Source organism: Lissotriton helveticus, chromosome 2_1, assembly GCF_964261635.1.
Source record: "Lissotriton helveticus chromosome 2_1, aLisHel1.1, whole genome shotgun sequence".
In the NCBI taxonomy this organism is placed as follows: Eukaryota; Metazoa; Chordata; class Amphibia; order Caudata; family Salamandridae; genus Lissotriton; species Lissotriton helveticus.
In genome coordinates, this window is record NC_136059.1 from 250,531,054 (window position 1) to 250,558,839 (window position 27,786).

General features: G+C 47.5%; 1 protein-coding gene across 1 annotated transcript in view; it reads left to right on the forward strand.

The window, feature by feature from the left end:
* Positions 1–702: 702 nt before the first annotated feature.
* The window catches only part of KATNAL2 (katanin catalytic subunit A1 like 2), a 291,910-nt gene continuing 264,826 nt past the window's right edge, over positions 703–27,786 (forward strand). The window contains exon 1 of the mRNA XM_078677255.1: positions 703–825. Within this exon, the coding sequence (XP_078533381.1) occupies positions 775–825 (51 nt within the window). The 5' untranslated portion in view covers positions 703–774. The remainder of the gene's footprint in view (positions 826–27,786) is intronic.

Below are 27,786 nucleotides of genomic sequence, written 5' to 3' on the forward strand. Positions count from 1 at the left end.
TGCCCAAAACATACCTTAACCTCTTCCATGTGTCGGACGGCCCCCAGGGGGGGCTAATTCTTCCAACCATAGACAGAGTGGCTGTAAGAAGGGGTGAACACACAACAAAAGCCTCATTTACAAGTAAATGGTCTTTTAAAGACCTGTTAAGTACTCGGGTGCGGCTGCAATTAGATGCTCGCCAGCCCGCGAAGCTGTCTCTGCCCGGGCTGACACACACGACGGTGGGGGGTGGGGGTGGGGCTGAAGCCCCGTGAGCCCAATGGGTGTTGCGCGCCTGGCTCCTTGTTCTGATGAACTGGAGTTTTATAATAAATATACAGTTTACACTCTACCTGAAGAAGTCTCTTTTTAACAGCGACACATATTGCAAAGGATTGAAGAGCACTTCCGAGAGGTTCGTTAGTCACCTTTCTGTTGCGTATTGCTATATTTTAGTGTTAAACTGGTACTAATGAGGTAAAACCTATGCCCAGACAGTGTTAACAGGTGTAACAAAATTACAAAATAATGAAATATCACAAACTGTGCCACATAATTTGACTTTTCTTGCCACATGATTTAGTTAACCGTTCTGCATAATTTGGTCCTCTGCTGCTGCAAAATTCCAGTGGCCCTGGCTATTGGTCCTAGTCCCTCCTTTGTGTTTACAGTGGTGATTGGTTGACAGGGACCGCACTAACGTGTTCCTCTTCTGTTTCTATGGCTCCATAGGAACCCTGCACAGCTCTTCTGTTTGCTTTTACTGCCTGCCCCAGACACTGGAACACCACAATGGAACTCTCGTATCAGGCGATCAAGACGGCATCCCAAACCCGGGAGGCGGTGAGATGGGGTTTGAATGGGGTGGGGTGCCTTCGGACATTTAGGGGCGAAGAACGATGGAGTTTCGGGACAGTGTCTGTTTACAGGTGTCTGGTGCTAGACTCAGATCCATTTCTTTTGGTATACGTCTTCGTTATTGTAGAATAGCTTTAGGGTTTCTGCTCCCGGTGTAAAGTTTGTAGTTGCTATGGCAACCGTGCATGCCGGGTTGTGTGCAGGAGCCATCAGTGTGGGAGAAGCTACATTATTGGTCGGCACCATGTTAGGGTCAGGCAGGAATACTGTTGCATGAGGGCGCAGGCTGCTGAAATAGACCGCCAATTCCGAGAGCGCCAATGACTGTATTTAGTAGATTTTGCCTCGACGGGACAGCTGATACCGCCATTGCGCTGACGCTATAAATTAACACAAAAAACAATACGGATTTGATCAATATATATATGGGACGTTATTAACATTCCCCCAAATATTTTAGGACCTGTGATGTCCTGCCCTGTTTTGACGATTGCAGTTCCTAAATATTCTAGCGCTCGTGTTAGTATAATGAATTAGGTGTTTCCATTCTCAATTGCTGCGCTAATGAACAGTAGTTTTACCTGCTGGCCTTATCATGGCCAATATTAGGACTGTATTCCTTCTGCGCATGCGTGTTGTACTAGTTAGCTAATTAAGTGACGGAAGCTGTTTCCCACGGACACAAACGTGCTAATACACGGTTAGCGGTCTAGTTTCATTTCAGCGGGTCTGCTTTTTGCGTGCTGTCTCTGAAATTCCTAATGAAAGGGCACATTTGCTGTGGTAGTTTCATCAAGGTTCTTTATAATTTTCTCATCGTAATATTTTCGATCGCCCGTTAAAACCCACAGTACACAGCAGAACAGTTTTGCGATATTTTCTGCATAAACCACTGGCTTTTGAAAAGCCTCCTATTTTTTCGTTTGCATTTCATCCAAATAGATGTACAGAGGCTTCCACCTGAGTCTAGTGTTAAGTCATAAATTACCATACCAATAATGCATATTTCTTTGTATAGCCGCATAGCATACTGAGCTTCTTGTATTTGCCTTTTCAGCACAATCCTGTAATTTTCTATTGAGCGGTGTCATGACTGGTCTGGTCTGTATCAATAGTTGTGTTAAGAGATGTGACCACGCTCATGATGTACCAGCTATCTTTAATAGCATCTACCACAGGTTACACAGCCACCTCTGAATCAGCCACAATCCAACTGATCCAGTGGTTGCTGAGGACCCCCACAATTGTACATGATGGTAAGATTAGTCTACACCTGTTTGGCCTATTTAATTTACCTGTCAGTCCCCTGTAGAGTGGTATCTTCGATACCCAGGGCTGGTCAATTAAATGCTACTGGTGGGCTTGCAGTGCTGATGGCGCCACCCACCAAAGTAGCCTTTCAAACCTATCTCAGGCCTCTGCCATTGCAGGGCCTGTGCGCGCATTGTCACTGCTGCTGTGACGTGGCACCTAAAGTGTGTGCCATGTCCGTGACCCCCCTTTTACTACATGCCAGACACCCCTAAGGTACGCCCTAGCTAGCCCTATGGGCAGGGTGTATTGTAGGTAAAAGATAGGGCATGCACCTTAAGTGTGTGACATGTCCTGGTAGTGACAATCAGCCATTTTGATTTCTCACTACTGTGGGGCTGCCCTCCCATAGGAATGCATTGGGATTCCCTGATAAGTGTTTCAGTGGTAATCCCTGATATGAGAGGTGAGGTCAAGTTTCGTATGTTTAGCATAGTGATAATAAATGCTACGCAATGGTGTGCGCAGATTTATTATAACTATTTTAGAAATGCCACTTTTAGAAGTTGGCAGTTCTGTGTGCTATATGTCTGCCTGATGTGAATTGCATGTCTTGCTTTTGAGTGACAGGGGCTGGTGAGGTGTGTGTGGCTCCAGGAGGAGCCGGGTGAGTCAGCGCTAGGCTGAATGGGACACCTACATTTTCAGTAGTGGGAGCGGAAGTCCCGAGTCCCTGAATAGGATTGTGCCTGCCCTAGTGAATGCTGGCTCCACCCCCCTGTGGTGTGTCTGATGACGAACCCCCACCTAACAATAGGGAAGAGGAGCCTGGTAAACAGAGTGCTCCAGAACCAGTTCTAGCTGGTCCCCCTAAGCCCTGTGCTCTGCAGACAAAGGAAATGTTGGTATAAATGTTGTATAAATGTTGGGGCTGTGACCCCATGTTTTTTGCGCTGTTCCTGTGTGGAAAAGTAAATTTTGTCATGTTCTGTGTCCCTACGCCTCATCCATCATATGTTATGTGTGCATGACCAATATGCATATGTACTCCCCATGTCCGATTCAAGACGCAATTACAGTTGTGTCCACCTCTAGTATGCCAGTTTCCAGTTCTCGTGAATACTACGAATACCAGGCCTATGTAAAGCTACGTTGCCACGTTTCCCAGTGTGCACATTATTCCATTATAAAGTCCCCGTTTCTAGGCCTCAAAAGGGCCTGGACATCAGATTCAGCTCCTGTCTCCTGAAGCCTCGCTAAGGAGCGATACAGCCCCCACCTGTATCCTCGACCTTTCACTTACTTCCTGCCTCGCAGTGCCCGGTGCAGCTTGGCTCTGCCTCTGAGTCTGCCAAAAGTATGTTATAGTTCCAGTTATCAGTTCAGTCCTCCTTCTCTGCATTCCTAAGCTACTGAACTGCATCAATAGTTTCCGTCATTGTCTAGCCTATTCGGCTCCATGTTAGAGAAATACTGCATTTACTAGTCGTTTAATATTCTTCATCACGCACTACATGTAGAATAATGCATGGTCCAGTCTTAAAGTCAAGTTAGCCTTTCCCCTCCTGACTTCTAGTTTATATCAACATGTTCTCTAAACATCAGATACTAGATAAGGTTTAGGTGCATGTCGCTCCGACCCTCCAGACTTTAGTCTCTGCTCCTAGCACAGAGTTCATAGCCCCCAGCTTCTCCTAGTAACACGTCATTGCCAGTTTGCGCGCACCACCAGGTTAGAGGTCCCGGCTCCTTAGGTAGCCCCCTCCAATGTTTCCGCCCCATTCATGACATATTCTGTTACGTCTGCACCACATGTCTATGTATATGCCTAGTCAAAAATAGGGTATTATTTATTTATTTACCACATAATGGCGCCCGAATAGGGACTTGCCCTTTCCCCACGCGTCGGTGAAGCCACGCCGACCCCCTGACCTTCTGCAGTCGTGACGGAACCATACCGTGCACCGGCAGATATTTCTGCTTCAAGTATCCCTCAGGCCCACGGAGGAGACGGAGGAGGCGGTCCAGCATCCAAACGAGACGGTGGAGGAACGCGGCGAGTCCCGACCAGAGCCCAAGCCAAGAGTCCAAGGTCCGAGGTATCCGGAGGCCCACCCGTAACTGAAGTCCGAAGTTCGTCGTCCGTCGTCGTAGCAGTCCAGTCCAGTCCGAAGCTTCCGTTCTTGCTGCCCGGTGAGTACCATTACTGGGGTAGTATCTAGACAGGGTCAGTCTAAATTGACTCCTGGTCCGTGGGTTGGTGGTACCCAGACCCACAAACGAAGTGTTCACCTAGGTGGATACGGGTCTTGATGCGTCCCTTTATGGGACCGGTATGTTCCGTACTGTTACAGCAGTGCATCCAGTAACTCTAGTCTGTTCTGTTCTCGAGAAATTCTTGTGTTTCTGTTCTCAGTATTCCAGGTAATATTCTGTCCAAACTGTAATGTTATGATGTTGTTCAATGTATAGTCCAATGTCGTGGTATGCCTGAATTGTTCTCCCAATTGTTATTGTTCCTCGTTTATTGTATTGTGTTCCGATTCAAGTTTACAATGTCTCTCTTTTTGAGATTACGTCAGTTAAAAACTAGAAAGGGTTTGTTAGAGGAAGCAGTTCCTGTCCCGCCCAGGGACAGTCCAGGTCATTTTATGTATCAAAAGCATGGCATAAGCGCCATATTATATCTAGATTTATGGGTAGATTATACCAAACAGTTAGAAGAAAAGTATAGATGGCCCGTATCGGGTACATGGGATGCCGAGTGCATCATGCGAGTAGAAGAAGCATTATGGAAAAAGAAAGCCAGACAGTCACAGAAAGATGCCATCGAGTTATGGCGCAAAGAAGCTCATAAAAGAACCGAAAAAGAAATCAGAAAGTCAGAACTAAGTAGAGAATCCCAAGAACGAGCCCAAGAAAAAGAATTAATCGAGATAGGTGAACGAGTCAAAGCCGAACAGTCAGACAGACAGAGGCATGCCCTCATTAAGGGTATGTATCCTCTTCTTGCTGAGGGCTTGCCAAAAGCGACCCCGGAGGCATCCAGTAATTTCCCGCCACCGTTAGTCCCGACCAAGCTACGTCACAAACCGACCGCAGCTGATATTTTTATTTCGTCCTATCTGGACGACACAGTCCCCGAATATGCAAATCCTGTTCACGCTCCGCCAGTCCCTGTAAATCAGGTAATTCCTGCTCCTCCAGATACCGGGGTGCCCTTAACAGCCCCCCCGGGTCAGCCCGCCATACAAGTCCAGCCCACGTTACAATTACCGACCCTGCCAGGACGAAAAGCATCAGTTGATGATTCCAGTCTAGGGGCCGCAGGAGGAGGTCTTCCTCAAACCCCGCCGCCACACAAGCGTTTATCAGCCCTCGAATTACATGCTCAAGCATCACAGCGTACTCCTAAAAGTAATAAGTCTGTTACAGAAATCAGGCAAGCCCTTGGCGAATGTGTCTATGACCCAGTTCCAGGCGAGTTTAATATGGTTTTATATTCCGTACGCGTAAGGAGAGTGACCGAGTATCTAGTCACCTTGCCGAATATGAAAGAAGATCTAGACAGAATATATCGTTTCATCCGTACAGGGGATGATCCAGAAAGCATTAGTGATGCCATGTCTCAAAGGAAAGCCGAGATTCAGCGCATGATATTAAAGTTTTTAATTAATTGTCTAATAAGAGAACAAGATTACCCGTCTAAAGATCCAGCCGAAATGAAACTCCTGACAAAGTGGAGTGATAATATAGCCGAAGGAAAGCACAATACCATTGGTGCCATGGAAAGTATGTACAAGAAAATCCGCAGAGAGATAATAAAGATACACGAACAGCGTAAAGCAGCACAAGTAAGCGAGAAAGAAAGTATCTCTGATCCTGAAGAGGAAGACGACGAGAATCCCGCCAGAATAGCGTATGTAGGAAAATCTAGATTTCCAGACCGCCATTTACGCCTAGTTACACCTACTTTTACTGTTATCTTTCGCGACTGCTACGCGTCACGCCTTCTGCTCCACCCACTGCTACGCCTACTGCAATGTAATGCTATGTGTTCGCGCTATGTATATATGCCCGTGTATTGTTATCAAAAGTTAGCGCGCTCATCCCAGACCCAGCCCCAGCAGCTGCTGGGCCCCAGTTGTCCTGCCGGGCCCTGTCATCCTGTTCCCGTGCAGGTCGTCCTGTTCCTGTCCTTATGCTGTATTAAACCTGCAAACTCCTACTACCTCGAATCTTGACTCTTATTTATTGAGCTATCTGTTATGATATATGCCTAGTCAAAAATAGGGTATTATTTATTTATTTACCACATAATGGCGCCCGAACACAAGTCTATTTTTCATCATCCAGCACCAGAACAAGGTTCTCTAGAACAAGTATTCCAAGCTACCGATCACATTCTGAAATCACGAATCGGTTATAGTGAGTTAAGTACTATGCATGAGCAGGAACTAGCCCGATCAGCAGTCCGATGGATTACTGATTCTACCACTTTTCCAGACGAAATAGTGGCACAAATGTTTCTGAAAATGCCCCCAGCCGAGCAACGACTGGCGGGTATGTATATGATTCAGCACCTCATTACTCTGTATGAGGGTCAACATTCTGATCCAGGCCCGTTACATGATATCCTGAACGAGTTACTCCAGTATAGATGGAGAGGTCTAGGTACCGATTTAATTAGTGTCATTTTAGAACAGCGTCACAAATATAGAACGTTTCTGAACCCGCATTTTGTTCATGTCTCACCCCCAGAAAGTAAATCATTCTACATAGACAGACAGAATCCGTTACGAGAAGTCCACCCAGTTAAAGGAACGGGTGGCGAAATGCAGCGAGTGTTTGTTTACACCCCAATAACAAAGATGGAACTTCTCGAGATGAAGAAATTAATTCCCTGTCATGACAAAGATCCAGCAGGGTTCCATAGAGAATTAAAAGACATGCTCCGTATGGGAGAATATACTTACCCAGATATCATTAAAATGTTAAAAGTTCTGCTACCCGCAGGGGTGTATGAAAAGCTAAAGGAAAAAGAATGGGAGGTTGGAGAGAAAAAGATCGATTGGGCAGTTCTAGAAGCTGAAGACAAGGCACGAGTACCAGGTACCGGTCTTGGAGATAAATGTAAAGAATTACCGGAATTATTGATTCAAGTTTTACCCAGATTATTGACAACTAGAAAAGAAGACTGGGACGCAATCTCAGCCTGTAAACAGAAGCAAGATGAAGATATTAGTGATTTTTATTCTAGGTTTGAAAAATGTTTTAGTATCAACAGTGGTCTCAAGACAAGTAGTGAGTCATACCCTCACCTTTTCGTTACTAAATTAGTCGAGAATTCAAGTCCACCAATTAAAAACCGAGTTCTGAAAGTCGAAAGCACCTGGCAAGCTAATACTCCGTCCCAGATGCTCCAGATGCTCCAGTATCACCAGAATAGAATCAGGGAAGAGCAAGAACACGAAAGAAAACGTATGAAAGACACGAAAATGAAAGTACTAGTTGCACAATCTGTTCCTCAAGACAGTCAGAAGAGGGGTCCGAATCAAGCCAGTCATCCTGCAGCTCCCGTTAAAGGGAACTGCAATTATTGTAAACAGCCAGGTCATTTTATAAACGAGTGTGCAGTTCTGAAACATAACATAGCTACTGGTAAGACTAAAGAAAGACCACGTCCGCCTAGACAAGAACAAGTTTCACAGACTCCTCAGTCACAGAATGCACCACAGACAGTTACAGCACCGCAGCCTATTGCTGCAACACAGCATGTTACATCGCAGATGTACCAGTATGCACAGTCTGAGTATCCAGAGTACCAGCCATATTCATGAAACAGCCTAGAGAGGGAGGTAGGCTTGCCTCTCATCGAGATACCTGTAGATCAAGAAGGTCCCTATGTTCACAGTCAAGTATTAGGGAAAGACAGAAAGTTTTTGATTGATACAGGGGCAAGTAGGACCACAATTAGTCATGCCGAGGTTCCAGGGGCTCCGCTCTCAGGCTCAAGAAATGTTTCCCTTGGATTTTCAGGAAAACCTATCGTTAACGAGATATCAAAGCCAGTTACCCTAGAAGTAGGTCCATTGTCCCGTACTACTGATCTGTTACTTACTAAGTCATGTCCAGAAAATCTATTAGGCATTAAGACACTGAAAGAGTTAGGTGCCGTTATATGCTGTTCCCCAGAGGGAATACGTCTGTTCCTACGTGACTTTAAGGGTCACTATGTATTACGAGATTTTGATTCAAGACTGTCTAATGTTCCGCAGCATTTATGGGCGCAAGGTCCAACTGATGTAGGTTATATGCAAATCACACCCTATCGTGTGACTCTCAAACCAGGTGTAGTGTTACCACGAATCAGACAGTACAGATTGCCACCTGAGGCTATAGCAGCCTTATCCAAAATTATAGACGAGCTCATGGCTCAAGGAGTAGTTGTAGAAACTGACTCCAATGTATGTAATTCTCCGATCATTCCAGTCATGAAACGTACTGATCCAAATGCACCCCCAGTATATCGATTAGTGATTGACTTACGAGAGCTTAATAAATGTATTATTCCGCAGTACCCAGTTGTCCCAGACATCTCTTCCCTATTGACAGCCATTGATTCCGAAGCCATGTTCTTTACTGTCATCGACCTCAAGAATGCATTTTTTAGTGTTCCCATCCATCCAGACAGTCAGTTTCTTTTCGGATTTTGTTTAAATGGAAGGAGCTATATGTTCACACGAGCTCCTCAAGGTTTCACTGAAAGTCCTAGTATTTACAGCCAAGCACTTAAGAGACAACTAGACAACATCCACATGCCAACTGACACTGCCCTGCTCCAGTATGTCGATGATCTCCTGATCACAGCCCGTTCTGAACGTGACTGCGAGCGAGCGTCACTCACGGTTCTGTATTTCCTAGCCGAGATGGGGCACAAGGTGTCCCCTTCGAAGCTTCAATTCTGTGTCCAGCAAGTGGTCTACTTAGGACACTTGCTGCCCAAGAGGGGTAGGCAGTTGACACCAGACCGTATCCAGTTGATAGTGAGTCTTCCCCAGCCCAGAACCCAGAAGGAGGTACGTGCCTTTATCGGCCTTACTTCTTATTGCAGACAATGGATTCCCCAGTATGCATTTTTAGCCAAGCCACTGATACAGTTAACGACACAGGAGGCAGCCGTATCGACTGTTCTCCCTTGGACATCTGAACATACACTTAGTTTCAACGAGTTAAAGAAAGCCCTATGCCAAGCTCCAGTTCTAGCTACACCGAACTACAGTAAGCCTTTTACACTTTTCGTTACTGAACGCGAAGGTACAGCATTATCTGTTCTCACACAAGATCAAGCAGGACAATACAAGCCCTGTGCTTATTTTTCGAGCACATTAGATCCAGTCGCCCAGGCATTGCCTGCGTGCCTCAAGTCAGTTGCAGCCACAGCACTCGCTATCAGACAAAGTGATTCCATAGTTTTAGGACATTCCCTGACAGTACAAGTCCCACACTCCGTGGAAGTTCTTTTAAACCGAACACAAACACAGCACTTGACAATTGCACGTTTAACAGGTTATGAATTGACACTGTTTCAGCCACACATAGAAATTAGACGCTGCAACATCCTGAATCCTGCTACACTGTTACCATCAGTTAGTTCAGATTCTGCCACACACGACTGTGTGGAAGTAGTCAACATTACGACAAAGCCAAGACAGGACCTGACAGACATTCCGTTACTAGATCCTGACCTGACACTTTATGTGGATGGTTCATGTATGAGAACTAGTACAGGAGAACTAGTCGCCGCGTATGCAGTGACTACTGACACTGAAGTTATTGAAACACACCGTATTGATACCCTGTCCGCTCAAGCAGCAGAGCTAGTTGCTCTGACACAAGCCTGTATACACGCCAAGAACCTGAAAGTTAATGTTTACACAGATTCACGTTACGCATTTGGAGTTGTACACGACTTCGGAGTGCTCTGGCAGGAGAGAGGTTTCATGACTTCTCATGGAACCAAGATTCAGCATGGTCTCCTTATTCAAGCTCTGTTAGATGCCATACATTTACCGACATCCATTGCTATCATGAAATGCAAAGCACATACGAAAGTTACTGACATTATTTCTCAAGGTAATGATCTAGCAGATCGCACAGCCAAGCTTACAGCCCAGACTCCAGACATTCCAGTTAACAAGACACATACTCCAGATCCGATTACATGTATGACAGTTAAGGACCCTACTCAAGATGTCATAGATATCCAGTTACATGCTACTCCCGATGAAATCAAGAAATGGTCTGAACAAGGAGGGGTCCAGACAGATCAAGGATGGTTAACAAAGGGTAGAACCACATGGTTTCTCCCCGACTCTATGGTTCAAGTCATTATTAATACCGCACATAGTCCAGCACATTTAGGAGAAAAAGCCATGTTAGACAGTATCCAGAACATTTGGTTCAACAAGCATTTACGAGCTGCAGCCAAGCAGAAAGTCCGTACCTGTATGAAATGTTGTCAGTTTAATCCAGGTAAAAGTGTCCCGGTGGAACAAGGTGGTTTCCAGCCTCCTGACCACCCTTTTGAGGTCCTCCAGATGGATTATATTCAGATGGAGCGATGTCGAGGTTTCAAGTATGTTCTTGTAGTTGTATGCGCTTTGTCCAGGTGGACAGAAGCATATCCAGTCTCAGATTACACAGCCGCGACCACTGCTAAGCAGTTGGTTCGTGAATTCTTCCCTCGATATGGACTCCCTAGAGTCGTATATTCTGATAACGGCCAGCCATTCTCATCCGAGTTGATGAAGCACGTTTCCCTGTTGTTAGGGTACCAGTGGAAGTTTCATTGTGTACGCCATCCTGAAGCAGCCGGTCTCGTTGAGAGACATAATCAGACTCTGAAAATCCGCATTGCCAAAGTTTGTAAAGAAAAAGGTGTGGACTGGCTAGTAGCTCTGCCAGTCGCTTTGTTTTATATGCGCATGGTCGCACATTCCAGATCAGGTCTGTCCCCGTATGAGGTCGTATTCGGCCGCCCCCCTAACATGTGGGGTACTCCTAGACCCCGAAGTATTACTGATGTTTCATGTAATATGCTGACAGATTACCTAGCTTCCTTGATGTCTGCCCTCAACTCATGTCGTTCACAGGTTGCTGCCGCATTTCCAGACAATACCGAGGTGGCACCGCATGAAATCGTTCCAGGTTCCATGGTGATGGTCCGTAACTTTGACAGATCAAGTCCGCTGGAGCCTCGATGGAAAGAACCCCGTCAGGTCCTCCTCACCACCCGTACAGCCGTGAAGTTGGAAGGCCGAAAAGGATGGATACACCTTTCTCACGTTAAACTTTTAAAAGGACTGAAACCCGTCTTTAAAAACATTTTCCAGGATTCGAAGGATTGCCAAAATATTGTTTTAAAGGACTGTCCCGCAAAAGACATTGCTATAACCCCTCCCTTGTTAGAGAAAACTCCGCAACAGGAGTATAAGTTAAAACTACGGTCTAGTAAAATAAGTCAGCCAGTTTGATTGTCTAAGTCCTCCCCTAGGTGAAACGGTTAGACTGTTTCTGACATGTATAAAATAGACCCCCATAGTGAGAGAGTCAGTCAAAACTCAATTCAATGTATCGTTTTTCTAAGTTTCATATTATTCATCAGCATAATGATTTCCTGCACTAGTTACGCATTTTTCCTGTATTTTCCAGTTCCTCATGTAAATAAGTCTGCTAATGCTACAGTAGAGCACACGTTTAGTGATCTGCCTCCTCACGAATATTCATACCGCCTCGCTATGCGTAACAATTCATTTATCCGTATGTTACATTACTCACACCAGACCAGCAATGCCACAAATTGTTGGGTGTGTGGTCGACTCCCCCCTTTCCAGACACCAAAGGGAGTTCTGCCACTTTTTCCTTATCCATTTTCACATAATGGTTCGTGTGGAGCATGGTCCACGTTAACGTCATCCTCAACAGATATGTCTTTTCTTAACAGCACATGTTTCCCAGACAAGCAAGGTTTCCCCCACAGAACAGGTCTAGATCTAGAAAATGAAGTATATAATTTAGGTAATTATTCGTCGAATTTTATGGTCCTGAATGTTCAGTCTGATACTACTCCAGACTCACCTGCTATTTCAGTACTACCAGTCAAAGGCGAATTATGTGTCCGTAATCATGGTTCTGTACACGTAGGACATAGTGATTGTACTACTATTGTCAAGTATAGTGACAGTGGGAAATCTATTTTCAAAGCTTCACGTCATTCTTATTTTGTTTGTGGTCAAACTGCATATGTTCGTCTGCCCCTCGATTGGGAGGGAACCTGTTACATTGCCTTCCTACTGCCACCTGTTTTCCTAGCCCCACCTGACTACCATAGGAATTCCTACCTAGTACACACTAGACACAAGAGAAATCTCCCGATTGTCGATTATACTGAAACCGCTGCAGAACAATTCATTGATATTGATAAAGGTGTGTTCCCTTATTTAGGTACAGTTGTAAACAGTAAGCTAATTCGTAGGTTAACAAGAACTCTTGAAGCAGTAGTAGATGAGACTGCCTCCGCTCTAGGTAACTTAACCGAAGAGCAATCCTTTATGAGAATTGTTGTGCTCCAGAATCGTCTCGTCCTTGACGTCATACTGGCCGATAGGGGCGGGGCCTGTAGAGTCCTCGGATCTAGTTGCTGCATTTTCATTCCAAATAACGCGCCGTCTGTTTATTCAGCTATAACCAGACTCCATAATATTGCCCATCTGTTACACCAAGATCCAGGCACCTGGACATGGTCCGGTTGGTTCTGGAATATAATTTCCGCATGGGGATGGAAAGTCCTGTCCTTTCTAAGTATTGCAGTAGCGATCATATTCAGCTGCTGCCTCTGTATACAATGTGGCCCTGCGATTTGCGGCATTTGTGCTACCTCTTGTATTCCTAGTCCCAAGCCCCGTTCTAAATCCCGTTCCAAGATAATTCGAGACGAGCAAATGATACTGTATGAAATGATAGATGGTATCATGAATATTGATGTTTCCTGATGGAAACGTAGTGACAAGGAGGGAATGTGGAAAAGTAAATTTTGTCATGTTCTGTGTCCCTACGCCTCATCCATCATATGTTATGTGTGCATGACCAATATGCATATGTACTCCCCATGTCCGATTCAAGACGCAATTACAGTTGTGTCCACCTCTAGTATGCCAGTTTCCAGTTCTCGTGAATACTACGAATACCAGGCCTATGTAAAGCTACGTTGCCACGTTTCCCAGTGTGCACATTATTCCATTATAAAGTCCCCGTTTCTAGGCCTCAAAAGGGCCTGGACATCAGATTCAGCTCCTGTCTCCTGAAGCCTCGCTAAGGAGCGATACAGCCCCCACCTGTATCCTCGACCTTTCACTTACTTCCTGCCTCGCAGTGCCCGGTGCAGCTTGGCTCTGCCTCTGAGTCTGCCAAAAGTATGTTATAGTTCCAGTTATCAGTTCAGTCCTCCTTCTCTGCATTCCTAAGCTACTGAACTGCATCAATAGTTTCCGTCATTGTCTAGCCTATTCGGCTCCATGTTAGAGAAATACTGCATTTACTGGTCGTTTAATATTCTTCATCACGCACTACATGTAGAATAATGCATGGTCCAGTCTTAAAGTCAAGTTAGCCTTTCCCCTCCTGACTTCTAGTTTATATCAACATGTTCTCTAAACATCAGATACTAGATAAGGTTTAGGTGCATGTCGCTCCGACCCTCCAGACTTTAGTCTCTGCTCCTAGCACAGAGTTCATAGCCCCCAGCTTCTCCTAGTAACACGTCATTGCCAGTTTGCGCGCACCACCAGGTTAGAGGTCCCGGCTCCTTAGGTAGCCCCCTCCAATGTTTCCGCCCCATTCATGACATATTCTGTTACGTCTGCACCACATGTCTATGTATATGCCTAGTCAAAAATAGGGTATTATTTATTTATTTACCACACCTGACTTGGGGGCATGCTGTTGCTGGGGCCCAGGAGGAACCGCAATGGGGGCTTACCTCCCTGCTGGAGGGCCCTGTGTGCTGGCCTCCCTGGGCCCCACCATACCCCTTGATCCCTAAGGACCTGGCAGGACTCCTAGGCGCCATGTGAGCGCTAGATTGTTTTATTGCTGAAATCTCCAAGAAGAAGGACTTCAGCCTTGCCAGAGAAGAGGAGTGCTATATTTCTACCCCTTTGGCAGGAGAAGTGTGCGTGCTTTGCAGCGTGCTGTTGAGGAGTCTGGAGGAGGGAATCCCAGCTTGGGGATTCCCCCATAAAGCCTGCAGAGGGAGAGCTCACCCCGCATTTTCATCGCCTTAGTGGGAGCCCACCCCTTGTTTAGATGCCGTCCAGAAGAGTGGAGTCAAGCAGGAGCCCACCCCGCTTTTGTATTTATTTAAAACTGGAGCCTACCCGCTATTGCCCCCGCACGAAGGAATCACCAGAATCACTGCAGCGGCCCGACCCAGAAGCCAGGCAAAGTCAGCCTTACTGTGGGCTGGGTCCACAGCAACGAGACCGGTAGCTGAAGCCGCCCGCAGAGAAGCTGCCGGAGAGATGCTGCTGTTGTTGGCGGGGCTCCTGTGAGCTGAAGAGAGCCCCGCGTACTGAGCCTGCTGGAGTGAGGCACCAAGGGAGAAGACTGGAGCCTCGCAGGCCCCCAGTGACTGCAACAAGAAGAGCCTGGTGAGTGGGGCCGGGAGGAGAGCAGCATTGATAGTGACACCAGAAGTGCCGTTTCTTTCTGCTCCGCTGCGCTGCACAAATGCGGGCAGCTGCAACGAGGGCGCGTTCTTCTGATCCAGAGCCCCAGAGGGGGGCTCCAACATGCCAGTGTTCTTTTGGGCTACAGAGCAGTGCCGCAGTTGCGGGCCGCTGCAAAGTTTTGGGCAATATTATTTTTAGAGTCCCATTGTGGGGCTCAGGAGGCACGGTAGTGCCCGGTGGCATTTGCTCAGCTGCACCGCAGTTGCGGACAGCTGCAACATGTGGGCAAATCTGTTCTTTCAGAGTCCCAGATCAGGGGCTCCCTAGGCGCAGTGGCGCCAAAGGCAAATCTGCAACGAGGGGGGGCCATTTCTGTTTGTCAGGAAGGGGTGATACACCACACGCCCCCAGCGCACTGGAGCAAATGTGATTCACTGCATTGGCAGCCAGAGGGCCAGTAGACTGTCTTATAGGAGCCCTGAATTTTTGGACAAAGGGCATTGGGCCCCCCTAGAGAAGGGCAGTTGGCCTGGGGGTCATTTGAGTACCTGAATTTACCCGAAGGGCGCTAGGCCCTAGGGGAAGGTGATGTTTGCCCCTGATGCGTGTACTGCTGATGTTTATGTATAATGTGTTTTATGCCTATAGTAATGATGCATAATGTGTTTATGCCCAATGTGATTTAGGCGTAATATGGTTTAGGCCTAATGAGATGCGTACGGTGATTTATTGCCTAATGTCATGTTATGATATGATATTTTAGTATGGTGTCAATGCTAATGTGATAATGCTTAGGTCTTTATGGTACCAGTAGTTACTGGTTGTGTATTGCATTTATTTACCTCATCTGATTGTTCTTATTCGTTGCCCCATTGGCCTGGTCCGGTATATAATCCCCTGTGAATATCGCCTAGTGCCAGTTGGCACAGAGTAAATGTGTGATTATGTTTCTAATGTGTTTATGACAATACAAAGGCTATTTTTTATATAACCTTGTGTGGAGTTTCTTTTGTGGTGTGCCTAGTGTGTTGCTGCTGTGTGTGTGTGTTGCGCAAATGCTTTACACATTCCACTGAGATAAGCCTGACTGCTCGTGCCAAGCTACACAGGGGTTAAGCAGGGGTTATCATCAGTGTGTAACTCCCTTTCCCTGACTAGAGTGGTGGTTTCTGCCTGACTTTGGCGCAAGCCTTAGCGAACCAGAAATTCCATTTCTAACACTACCAATTCCATGTTTCACTTTTGCAAGCGCTATCTCTCCCATAGGCTATAATTGGAGCTGCCTTGTTACATCTTACAAGTGTAACTTTCAATGGTGAAGAGATGGAAAATTGGAGTTTGGGCTCCCTGAGCTCAGAATTTAAAAATACATCTTTTAGTAAAGTTGGTTTTTAAATTGTGTGTTTGAAAATGCCACTTTTAGAATGTGGTTGTTTGTGCATTCTCTCTAGACAGTCACACCAAGGGAGCTGATGTGTGCCCTATATATTCTGATGGCCCATCACCAGGCCGATAGGTCTTACTGAGCTGGAGTGGTGGAAGGAGTTGTCACTGACAGCTTTGTGAGAGGCCAGGTACATCCCTAATCAGGTGTCTCCACCCCCCTGTTGTGTGTCTGGAGCCAAGGCTGAATCTTGTGGACAACAACGACATTCCTTTGAAGTATGCATAACTCAAAGGCCAACAGGGGTATAAGTATCAGGCCTAGAACCCCACATTTTAAGAACACTTCTGGATTGAGGAGTCTGCTAAGAAGAAGAGCTGTCAGGAGGAGTACTTCCCCTTCGTTGTATGCTGCTTTGCTGGGTTGGCCTACAGTTACTGCTTTTGTCTGTGGGCACCAAAAGACCTAAACTGTGCTTTTGAATCCTGCTTCCCAAGGTTCTCCAGGGGCTTGTGTGTGCTTGTCTCCTGTTGAAAGTCTCTGGGCCATCAAGGATTTGACATGCAGCATCCTTGAACTCCACTGCTGGGAGGTCTGGCCTGCCAAGTGGTGCCAATTCCTGTTCTGGGCCCTTGGAGGTTGTTCCTGATGCATAAGACTGCAAAATCGATGTGTCATCCTTCCAGCGCTGTTTTTCCAATGCCGCACCGCAGTTCAGGAGAAATTGCCGAGCACTGCCGCCGTGTGGCCGAAGAAATCGATGTAGTGCCTGTCCGCGGCTTAAGAAACCCCTGCAGCGGGAGTCCAGAGCCCGCATTCCAAATTCAGCGCATGCCCTGCTGTGCGGCTAAAAGAATCAACGCATCTCCAGCCTGTGACTGGAAGAATCAATGAAGTGCCCGTTTGGCACCACTGCAACGACCTCCAACATGTCCCGATATGCACGCATCACACCTGTGCGCCAAGATTTCCACTGCACCACCTGCAGACCAGAACAGTTTTTGGATTTCGACGAATTGCTTCTCCTTACTGTCCGGAACCGATGCAACACATCTCCATCGTGCAGCAGAACTGTCGCATCGCTTCTCCAGGGAATCAAGAATGGACACTTCGCTGTGTTTTTCAATGCTTCCCTCCTCTGCAGCTGTTTTTCCTTGCGGATTTGATGCATCAAAGGCACTTAGTGCTAAAATCACTGCATCCTTAGAGTTCTATGGCCAGAATTGCTTAAACCTTTTAAAAGTGATATTTTGTATTCTGTATTTCGTTTTGATCTTGTTTGGTTTAGATAACGTTTGTTTATTTTTCTAAACTGGCGTAGTGCCCATTTGTAGTGTTTTCACTGTATTACTGTGTGTGTTTTGTACAAATGTTTTACACATTGCCTCTGAGATAGGCTTGACTGCTCGTGCCAAGTTACCAAAGGGGTGAGCAGGGGTTATCTTGGGTGTTTAACAACCTTACCCTGACTAGAAGGAAGCGTCCCTACTTGGACAAGGTGCATACCACTGCCAACTAGAGGCAACCATTTCTAACAGTGAAAACAGAAGTAACCCACTGAGTTATGCGCATAAAATATTGTCCTTTGATATGCATAGTACACGTTCTTTGCAGCAGGCATACTAACCCTCGGTGCTACATTAGATGAGTCAAAACTGCCACTAGACAAAACTTTCATCTCTCTCTCTAGCAGGTACATTCACTACCAGAGTTAGCTTGACACTTTTGTTGTTGCCCTAAAACTGCTAAATATACAAGGAACTTTCTAGTGCTTTTAATACTGCTGCGCTACTGCAAAACCGGCCCCCTACCCTTCTAGCTTCCCGGAGAAATGCCCGGCGCCTGGTATGGCCAGCCCGGCCTTGCCTGCTGTCCGAATGGAAAATAGAGGGTTAAGGAGAGGTCAGGGTTGACATGGTTACGCAGCGAAGTGTCTCTGCCCTCTGCAGAATTCAGCAACACCACTAGTGATCATCACTGCTTTGAAGTTTAGATAACTGTGCTGAGAGGTATTTACTTAAAAAAAACGTTTGGCCCCAGCCTTGACGACAATGCCGTTAAAGAACTATGAGGGAAGTCTGTACACAGTTTTATCAGAATCATCTTTATTCGGCTGTCAACCAGCCATAAAAGTAATTTAAAAAATCAAGTGCAAAATGGCAATAAAATACATATAACATCATAAAAGGAAGCCAATAAAATGTATAAAATCAGGCATAATACATCAAGTTGCAAAAAAAGGCAAATAAAGTAGTCTAAAACCATTGACCTCCTTGACCCAACCGCTGCTTGAAGAAATTGGGTCACATTTAACATGTTTCAACATTTGACAAGGCCAATAAGCAGTGATAAGCTTGTAAACAAAGCCACCAATTCCTAGACCTAAATAATGGTACAAGAAATTTCTTTTTAGACATTATATAATATTCACAAAAGAACAGAAAGTGTAACATTGCTTGTTTGTGCAATTTTCCGCATGGACATACTCTTGTGTCAAGTTTGGACTGGTGTCTAGCCGAGAAACAAAGCGAATATTTCACAGTACCAGCCTGAAAGCTGAACAGTAAGGATCTTTCCCAACTTTTGCTGACGTTCCGCCAATAATCAGTGGTAATGATCCCAGGATTAAAATATAAATAAAACTTAACTCTTGGTTTCTGATCTCCAGCCCTTAACCTCTGTTCTTTAGCTTGTTCTAATAGTAGGGCTTGCACTTGCTTTCTGCCAACACCCTCCCGTGGCATTCTTCTCAAACAAATATCCGCTAGTGTGTATGTGATCATTATCAGTGTATGGGGGCCTGGGGCCCCAACACTTTACACATGCCAGCTGACACTGTTGTCAGGCCACAGCAATAAGATTGGTGCAGCTCTCTGACCCTCATGCACAACTCCAGTGGTTCCAACATCAGCTACACCACAGTCACCCATCTCACCAACCACTCACAGGACCAGGCAGGCAGGTTGCAAAATTTCGGACAAAGCATCCGAACGCTCAACACTCTAGCGCCAAATCAGGCACCCACTGAAGTAGAAGCACCTTATACAGGTGAGAATACAGTTAACACTTTCAAAGTCTCCTGATAATTCATAAAATCCTAGTCGGATCGGAGATTAAGAACAGCAGCTCCGAGAGACCCATGCAAAGAAAAAGGGCTCTGAAGGGATTTCAGTGTATCTGAACTGCTGCAGCAGCTGAGGGCACCGAAACATAGACCCCAAAGCGAGTAGTAGAGTGGGAATCAAGACAAATATGGGGAGGGCGATGTACTGGGAGGAGCGGCAAGATGGCGAACAAGAGATCGCAGAAACGAAACTGAAACCGCTGCACGGAAAACAGAGGCTCGATGGCAAGCGACTGAGTCTGCACCAGCACCAGTACTGATAAGCCGCTCCAGTAAGCCAAGATAACAGTCAGGCTGTCTTGAGAGCAAAGATGGTGTTAACACACTGATACAGAGGAACGGCTGGGAAGGTCACGACAACAGCGACGCAATAGACACGATGGCAACCCAACTCCGTCTGGTAAATCCAAATGTAATACTGACCGAGGGACCTGGAGCCGGAGACCGTATGGGGGAACACGAAGAGAGCGCCCTGGGGGGGACAGCGCTCCGACAAAAAGGAGAAGGAGAAAGCAAAACCACCACAGCCCAAGATGGCGCTTGGTTCAGAGACCTACAAGTGGGTGGAGAAAGCAGCATAGCAGCATCACACACAACAGCGACACTCCCCTGTAACAGCCTGTACCGCCTGCACCTCTGAGCAGCGAGATGTAGTGCGCCTTCATTGCCCCTTTAAATATGGCGTATTCTGACCCCTCCTCGGATTCTGATGCTATCATATCATATCATATGCACTAGGTGAGTTCTCCAAAACTGCTATGTACGACAAGGGACAGGCACTAAGTGTGAAATCTAGCAGCATGAAGAAGTAAATACAGCGGCTCACATCTGCCGTTTAACGGGCAAGTAATGTCTGCATCATGCGGATGTCCGCAATAAAGATTTACTATTGGTGCCTCCTTGTCTGATCTTAAGGGAAGTCTATGAATTCAGCCGCCATCTGACATAAAGTAACACTTTTTGGAACTAGTTCTCGGCCTTTCATCTACAGATTTGAAGCTGGTGATTTATTGATCTGTGATGCATGAAGAACTACTTTTGCGGGACGAATAAACAAGGCTGATAAGGAAGGCTTGCTGCATTCCCGTGCTTGCCCGGCAAGCATTACACAGAGCGATCTCCTCCTCTGTGATTCATCTCTGCCCCCCGGATCAAAAGAAATTAAACGCATCCTCCCTTGCTTGCTCGCTTCAGTTTTCTGTGAAAGCTGATAACTAACCACTTTCAAGGAAAGTTTATTTAAAGAGGAGGCTTGTGAGTTCACCCTTCGCTGCCTTGCACTGATAAAGGCTTTACTCTCTTAATCTCACAACAGTTCAGATCCTTTGAAGGAATAAATAATAGCCTCTCCCACTTTTGTCATTTTATCCCTAAGCCAATTAAACAAACAGAAAGTGAACAAACAAATGAAAGAAATCTTTTATACATATACATATACATATACATACACTTATACATTGAGGGACGTCGCCCATTTTGTTCATCTATATTCTTTGCTTTTGGGCATCCATCTTCTCCTTTGGGCAGAGAAACTGAAGAGGGGTGCCCCCTCCTCCCTGGTCTCTATGCTCGGCTGTGCATAGAGAGTGAAATGGGCTGGATCCTTCCTCTGCATTTGGGGGCCATCATGGAATGGACAAACTGACAGTATCCCACATATCTGGTTCAGGAATTCTCCTCTTAACATCATCCATGTGCCACTGATAAAACATTACCATCGGACAAGAGATCAAGTGCAGCAACAGAGTGGGCAGCTGCAATGTTTCTTCCTATCTATTTAAAGGGCACATTAAGTGCCCTGGCGGCCTTTGCCACATCTACAGCTTCGCAGCAAGTAGTGCCAGCTGCACCGTTTAGGCCTTTTACAGCTGCGCAGCAAGTAGTGCCAGCTGTACCGTTTAGGCCTTTTTACAGCTGCGCAGCATGTAGTGCCAGCTGCACCGCTTAGGCCACTTTATTTGTGGGGACAGTTCTGATTGAGTTAGGACTCCCGCTGCATTGGCAGCAGCCTTGACATTATGGATTCAGGGCATTTGGGTCCCCCTCTGAGATGGCCAGTTGGCCAGGGAGACTGCGAGGTTTGTAGGGCACCAGGCCCTTGTATGTATATGTGGTGCTAGGAAATGTTTTTCATGTAGTACGATTTACGCACCCTATTCTGAGTACCTCTAAAGGTGGTCTGATGATGACGAGGTTGTCCTGCGTATTTGGATTTTGCTTGTCAGAGTTTGTTCCACCCTATGCTCTTTGCCCCTAATGTTAGTGATTGTCAGGAGATTAGGGTCCAATAGTAGTCTGTTGAGATTATGGGCGTACAATGCGGTTGGTGCCGAATGTGGTTCTGTTAACAGGCGGATGTTAAATACAGTGTTCACCAGTGGTCACTGGGTGTTTGTTTATAATCTATTCTACTTGGACTATATTTTGCTTTGTGATGGTTCTGAAAGTGGTCCAGTTGGTCCTATCATATGTAAATCATTCCCCTGTAAATATTATCTAGTGCCAGGTGGCTTCATGTATAACTAGATGAAGGGCCCAACAAATACCCACCTCACTTCCCGGACGGCACATTAGTTCTGATATCTTCACCCAACGTCTGGAATATGTGCCCCCTTTATGCCCTTTTACTTCTCCTCACCACCGCTTTCCTAGTAACACCCTTCTCATATCCCCCCCACCCTCCTCCGCCTCATTTTTCCAACATGGCCACCACTCGAGTTAAGGCTGAAATTAATTGCTACAAAATCATTTATCCTCCCAACCATACTAAAGCTGCAGTAAAACGATTGAAGCATAACACTATTGAGAGTTTCCCGGATTCCCTTTTTGTTGATCAATTTTACAATGGTCGTTTTGGGAGGCTCAAAAACGATTTCATTTTCTTCACTCACGACACTCCCTCTTGGTCCACCAGCTTTTTTTTCTTTTTTTAAAATATGTTTTATTGTTTTCCATATCATGCTTAACTTTCCAATATTCATCTCTTGTACAGCCATTACACAGATGGCCCAGTAGGCAATGTACATGTCATTCAAAGTCTCTTAACTGAGTCGCTCCCCAACAGTCCTAGCCCCCCTCCCCTTTAACCCCACCCCCTGTCAGTGTGCCCCAGCCTATCCAGCACCATCAATAACTACTGAGTCATCCTGTCTCCCAACCCATCAAACAGGAAAAAAGAAAGTAAAAACAAGCAGGAAGTTCCGTTGAGTAAGTGTATGTTCTCTGCGTCTCCGCACTAACCCGGTAGTACCACTAAGCCTGGAATATGCCAAACGCCCCCCCCCTCGTATTGCAATTGTGTACTCCATTTCACTCTACGTTTCTTATGAGTTCACCATTCTCACTCTCTCCCCTTGAGCTTACCCTACATCCTCTTCCTCCTCCTCATCATCCCTGGTAGGGATTTGAAGTTCTGCCACCAAGGCCCCCCATGCCCTTGCTGCCTCCAATGCTTTTTCATTAGCACTGCGCCTAGTTAATTGTAAGCGAAGTGTCCCATCGCTACCTGCCCAATTAAAAAAACTTACTCTCCATCTCAGAAAATTAGGCCTCGCTTTCGACTTCCAGTGCATAGTAAGCTCCTTTTTAGCCATTATTAACCATAAATCATAGAACTTACTAGTAATCTTAGTGCTGGGAGTATGTTGGAACCAAAGTAATAAAAAAGTCCCCATCTCCGCCTCTATCGCGCGTCCTGTCGCCTGATTTAAGCATGCCACTACCTCCTCCCAGTAGGACCCCAACCCCGTACAAGACCAGAACATGTGACTGAAATCAGCTCCATCGGTATTACACCTTGGGCACGGTGATTGGGAGCCCCCGAAATACTGTAGGATTTTAACCAGCGTCAGATAGGCCCTATGTAATGTAAAGAATTGAACTAATTGAAACCTGGCATTGTGCGTACCTTTCCAAGTACGCCACAGCAATTGTGGCCACGTCGTCTCCGGTAGGGGTTTACCAATATCCGCCTCCCATTTGCCTTTTAGAGCATCAAGGGGTGGAAGCCGGTCGATCGACAGTCGCCTGTAGAGGCATGTGATAGCCTTAAACGTACTGGCTGCCATGGTTACATATTGGCTGCCCAACGATGTCGGGGGCTCCAATAACCCCATCTTCCACTGCCGTTGAATTCCTGCTATTAAGGCAGCGTGCAACAAGTAGTCTCCCCGTGGTAACCCAAAAGTGCTCTGCAAGTCCTGAAACGATAACAGAGCCCTGTCCCTGTATAAATCCCCCAACATATGGACCCCAAGCTCCTCCCATACAGCCAGCGTAGACCAATCCCCTCCATGCGGAAGGGCTGTGCACATTCCCAGAGGAATCTCCGGAGCATAGGGACAGGGAAATCCTGCTAGTTTCTGGCTCCGGTTCCAGCATGAGCGGAGAGTGCACTCCTCAAGAGTAAGCTGGTCAAGACTGATCTTCTGTTGAAGAACTATAAATGACAGTACATGCCGGGGAATCACTCTACCCTGTGGTCCTTCCGGGCCTCTAAACTCTCGAGCCACCACCTGCGTGAGCCACTGTAACTGCGCCGCCAGATAGTACCATTCAAAATCGGGGACCGCTAGTCCCCCCTCCGCTCTCGGCTGCATCAGGGTATTTAGTGCGACACGCCTTCTACCCAAACCCCAAATAAATCCTATAGTCAAGACCCTGAGCTTCTGAAAGAATGACGCTGGAATCCACACAGGTAGCGTACGAAAAAAGTAGAGCAAACGTGGAAGCGCCACCATTTTCAGCAGCGCTACCCTCCCGGCCACCGACAGGGGAAGGGTTCGCCAGAACTCCATGCTCCTCCGGAGTCCCCTCATTGCCCCGCCCATATTGCCTTCCAAGAGGTCAGGCTGAGTGTGGTAAATGCGGGCACCCAGGTAAGGTAAGCATTGAGGTTCCCATCGCAAATCCCCCACTGTCAGAGGTACCTGGCCACCCGGAGCCAAAGGGAACAAACAGGTCTTACCCCAATTCACCCTTAACCCCGAGAGACGGCCGAACTCCCGAAGCAGGACTTTGGCACCCTGTAGAGGGTCATCCACATCGCCAAGTACAGCAGTAAATCGTCTGCGTACAGGGAGATGTAATGGGTCTCCCCTCGTAACGATAGGCCTTCGTAAGATCGTCCCAGTCTAGCATGCGCCGCCAGCGGCTCAATTACCAGGGCAAACAATAACGGCGATAAGGAACAGCCCTGCTGAGTGCCCTTCCCTACCTGATATGCCGCTGAGAACGCAGGCCCGTAAGAACCCTAGCTGTAGCAGAATTGTATAACAGTTGGGTCCACCGTACAAACTGATCCCCAAGACCAAATACCCTCAGTACTTGAAACAGATATGGCCATTCCACGCTGTCAAAGGCCTTCTCAATGTCGACCGATAATACCACCGCGCCCGGCACCCTATTGTGTCCACCACCCATAACCCTAATCGGCCGACGTATACACGTCGCCGTGTTCCGGGTGGGGATGAAACCCGCTTGATCCGGGTGTACCAAAGTACACATGTGTTCCAAAATTTGCATTGCAAGAATCTTACTCAGAATTTTGTAATCCACTGTGAGCATCGAAAGTGGCCGATATGCCGATCGAGAGCAGGGATCCCCATCTCGCTTCAACAGCGGCACTATGATCGCTTCTCTGGTGGTTGACGGCAGCCTACCCAGTTACCAAGCCTCTCTGTACACTGACTGCAATAGCGATGCAAGGAGGTCTACATACGCCGCATAAAACTCCACCGGGAGGCCATCAGCTCCCGGCGTCTTCCGCCTAGCCATATGCTTGATCGTTGTTCGGATCTCTCCTAATGATATTTCTCTCCTAGTTTGTCCCCCTGTACAGGATCTAACCGTGGGAGTTGAGCTGCCGCGAGAAAGTCATTGACTCCGTCTGGCAGATCACGCATCGTGCTCCGGTAGAGGGATGTGTAGTGGACCAGAAACTGATCATTAATCTCCTTCTGTGAGTGTACTAGGTCCCCATCCACCGTAGTCAGTGATAAAATCGGAGTACCCCGGGGTACTGGATTAGCCAGCCAGGCCAACAAGGATCCCACTCTGTCTCTCTCGGCGTGGGCCCGCACCAAGTAATCCTTATAGTCAAAACAGCGTAACCGTTCAATTGGAGCGGCCACTTTTTCACGCGTTGCAATACCTGCCTCCTGCCCCTTCGTATTCGTGTGACTATCCTTCTCAGCCTGACGCAGGTGATCCTCCTCCCGCTCTATGTCACGCAGTAATGTTTTGCGAGCTCCTGCCTTGGACGCGATACACACTCCTCGTACTACCGCTTTAAAAGCGTCCCATTCTTGGGCCCTACTCGATGCCGACCCGGAGTTCTCCGTGAAGTAATGCTCAATACCATCCCAGACCTCAGCACTAAAAACTGGGTCCTCCAGTGTCACAGGGTTCAAGCTCCAGGTGGGGATCGCCTGTCGTTGCCTGGACCACCGTACCGCTATCAGACAAGGGTTGTGATCAGAGATTGTCTTCGCTAAATACTCACTATGGCAAGTCAGCTCCTGAGCTCCCGGGGAACACAAAATACTGTTGAGTCGTTCATGTAAATCATGCGGTACTGAATAAAATGAGTAATCCCTAGCCGTGGGATGATGTGTCCGCCAGGCATCAACTAGACCCCAGGTGCTCTGCCACTCGCGCCTTACCTTCGCTAGTCGGTGAACCGCAGACTGGGCCAACGGGGGGTGGGACCGGTCCAAGTCTGTATCAGTGACTGAGTTAAAATCACCCCCCAAAAACACCGTGCCCATCAGGAATGACGCCAGCTTCCCAGATAATCGTGAGAAAAAAGCGGACTGGTCTACGTTCGGGGCATAGACACTACACAGTGCCACATCTCTCCCATCTAGTCGCCCCAGTACTGCCATAAACCTTCCCTCTGGGTCCACCACTGTAGTCAAAGGCTGGAAGGGAACACCTGACCTCACCCAGACCAAAGTCCCACTCGCATATGCAGAATGGGTGGTATAAAACAGTTGGCCCCTCCATCTGCGCTGTAGTGCCCGCCCCTCAGCTTGATAAATGTGGGTTTCCTGCAAAAAGGCCACCTGAATCCCCCTACGTACTAAATATGCATGTACCTTGTAACGTTTCGTCATGGAGTTCAGCCCCCGCACATTCCAGGTGATACATTTCAACTCAAGTCGGGTCGGGTCCCCATAGCGGAGCATGCAACAGAACAATCTCCCCCCTAGCCTAGCAGGCACACTGATAGTACCCTTGAGCCCAAAACATCCCCAACAAACCCCACCCGATGAGCCCGCTCCAACGTATAGAACTGCGACAAGCCATCAGGAGCGACCACATCGCGCAGCCAGGCTTCCAAATAGGTGATCATACTGTCCCCTTCAACTTTTTCGGGAAGGCCCACCACCCGTATGTTATTGCGCCGATTGCGCCCTTCGGCACCCTCGCCTCTTTTCTCTAGTTGCTGCACTCTTCGCAACAAGTCTCCCACTGCCGCATCGGTCGCCTTTTGGGCCGGCTCGGGCACCTCCAAGGTAAGTTCTGTGTGTTTGACGCGGTCTACCAGCTTTCCGTGGTCTGCCCGCAACAGCCCCAAACTTGTTGACATGTATGTATGTCATGGCGCAGAGCGTCCTTCGTGTCCGAAATGGCCTTCAATATTTGGTCCATCTGCTGCTGTTGCAGCCCCGCCGTCGGTGCCCCAGACGGATCCTGATCTTGACCCTCTGGTAGTCCCTCAGCGGGGTCGGGGGGTACCGTCCCAGGTTTCGGCCGTGGTTTTCCCATAGCTCAGATCCCAGCAACCGTCTAGGATGGCCGTCAACCGGGTGCTCACAGCGGCGGTCCCCAGCGGCACAGGCGTCGGTACGGGCAATATGCTGTCACCGCTTTACGTCAGCCAGGCACCAACAGCGTGGATCACTCTCCTGCAGGTCAGCCAATCAATCAATCAATCAATCAATCAAGCATTTGTATAGCGCACTACACACCCGGAGGGTCTCAAGGCGCTTAGGGAGGGGGGGTCCGCTACTGCTCGAACAGCCAGGTCTTGAGCTGCTTCCTGAAGGCGAGGTGGTCTTGGGTCAGGCGGAGGTGGGTCGGGAGGGAGTTCCAAGTCTTGGCGGCGAGGTAGGAGAAGGACCTTCCCCCTGTGGTGGCTCTTCGGATGCGGGGGACGGCGGCGAGGGCGTGGCCGGTCGATCGAAGCTGGCGTTTGGGAGCGTAGAAGTTGAGGCGGCTGTTGAGGTATCCTGGGCCTTGGTTGTGCAGGGCTTTGTGTGCGTGGGTGAGGAGACGGAAGGTGATTCTCTTGTTGACCGGGAGCCAGTGCAGGTCTCTCAGGTGTCCGGAGATGTGGTTGCGGCGGGGGATGTCCAGGATGAGTCGTGCTGAGGCGTTCTGGATCTGCTGGAGTCTCTTCTGGAGTTTGGCGGTGGTCCCGGCGTAGAGGGAGTTGCCGTAGTCCAGTCTGC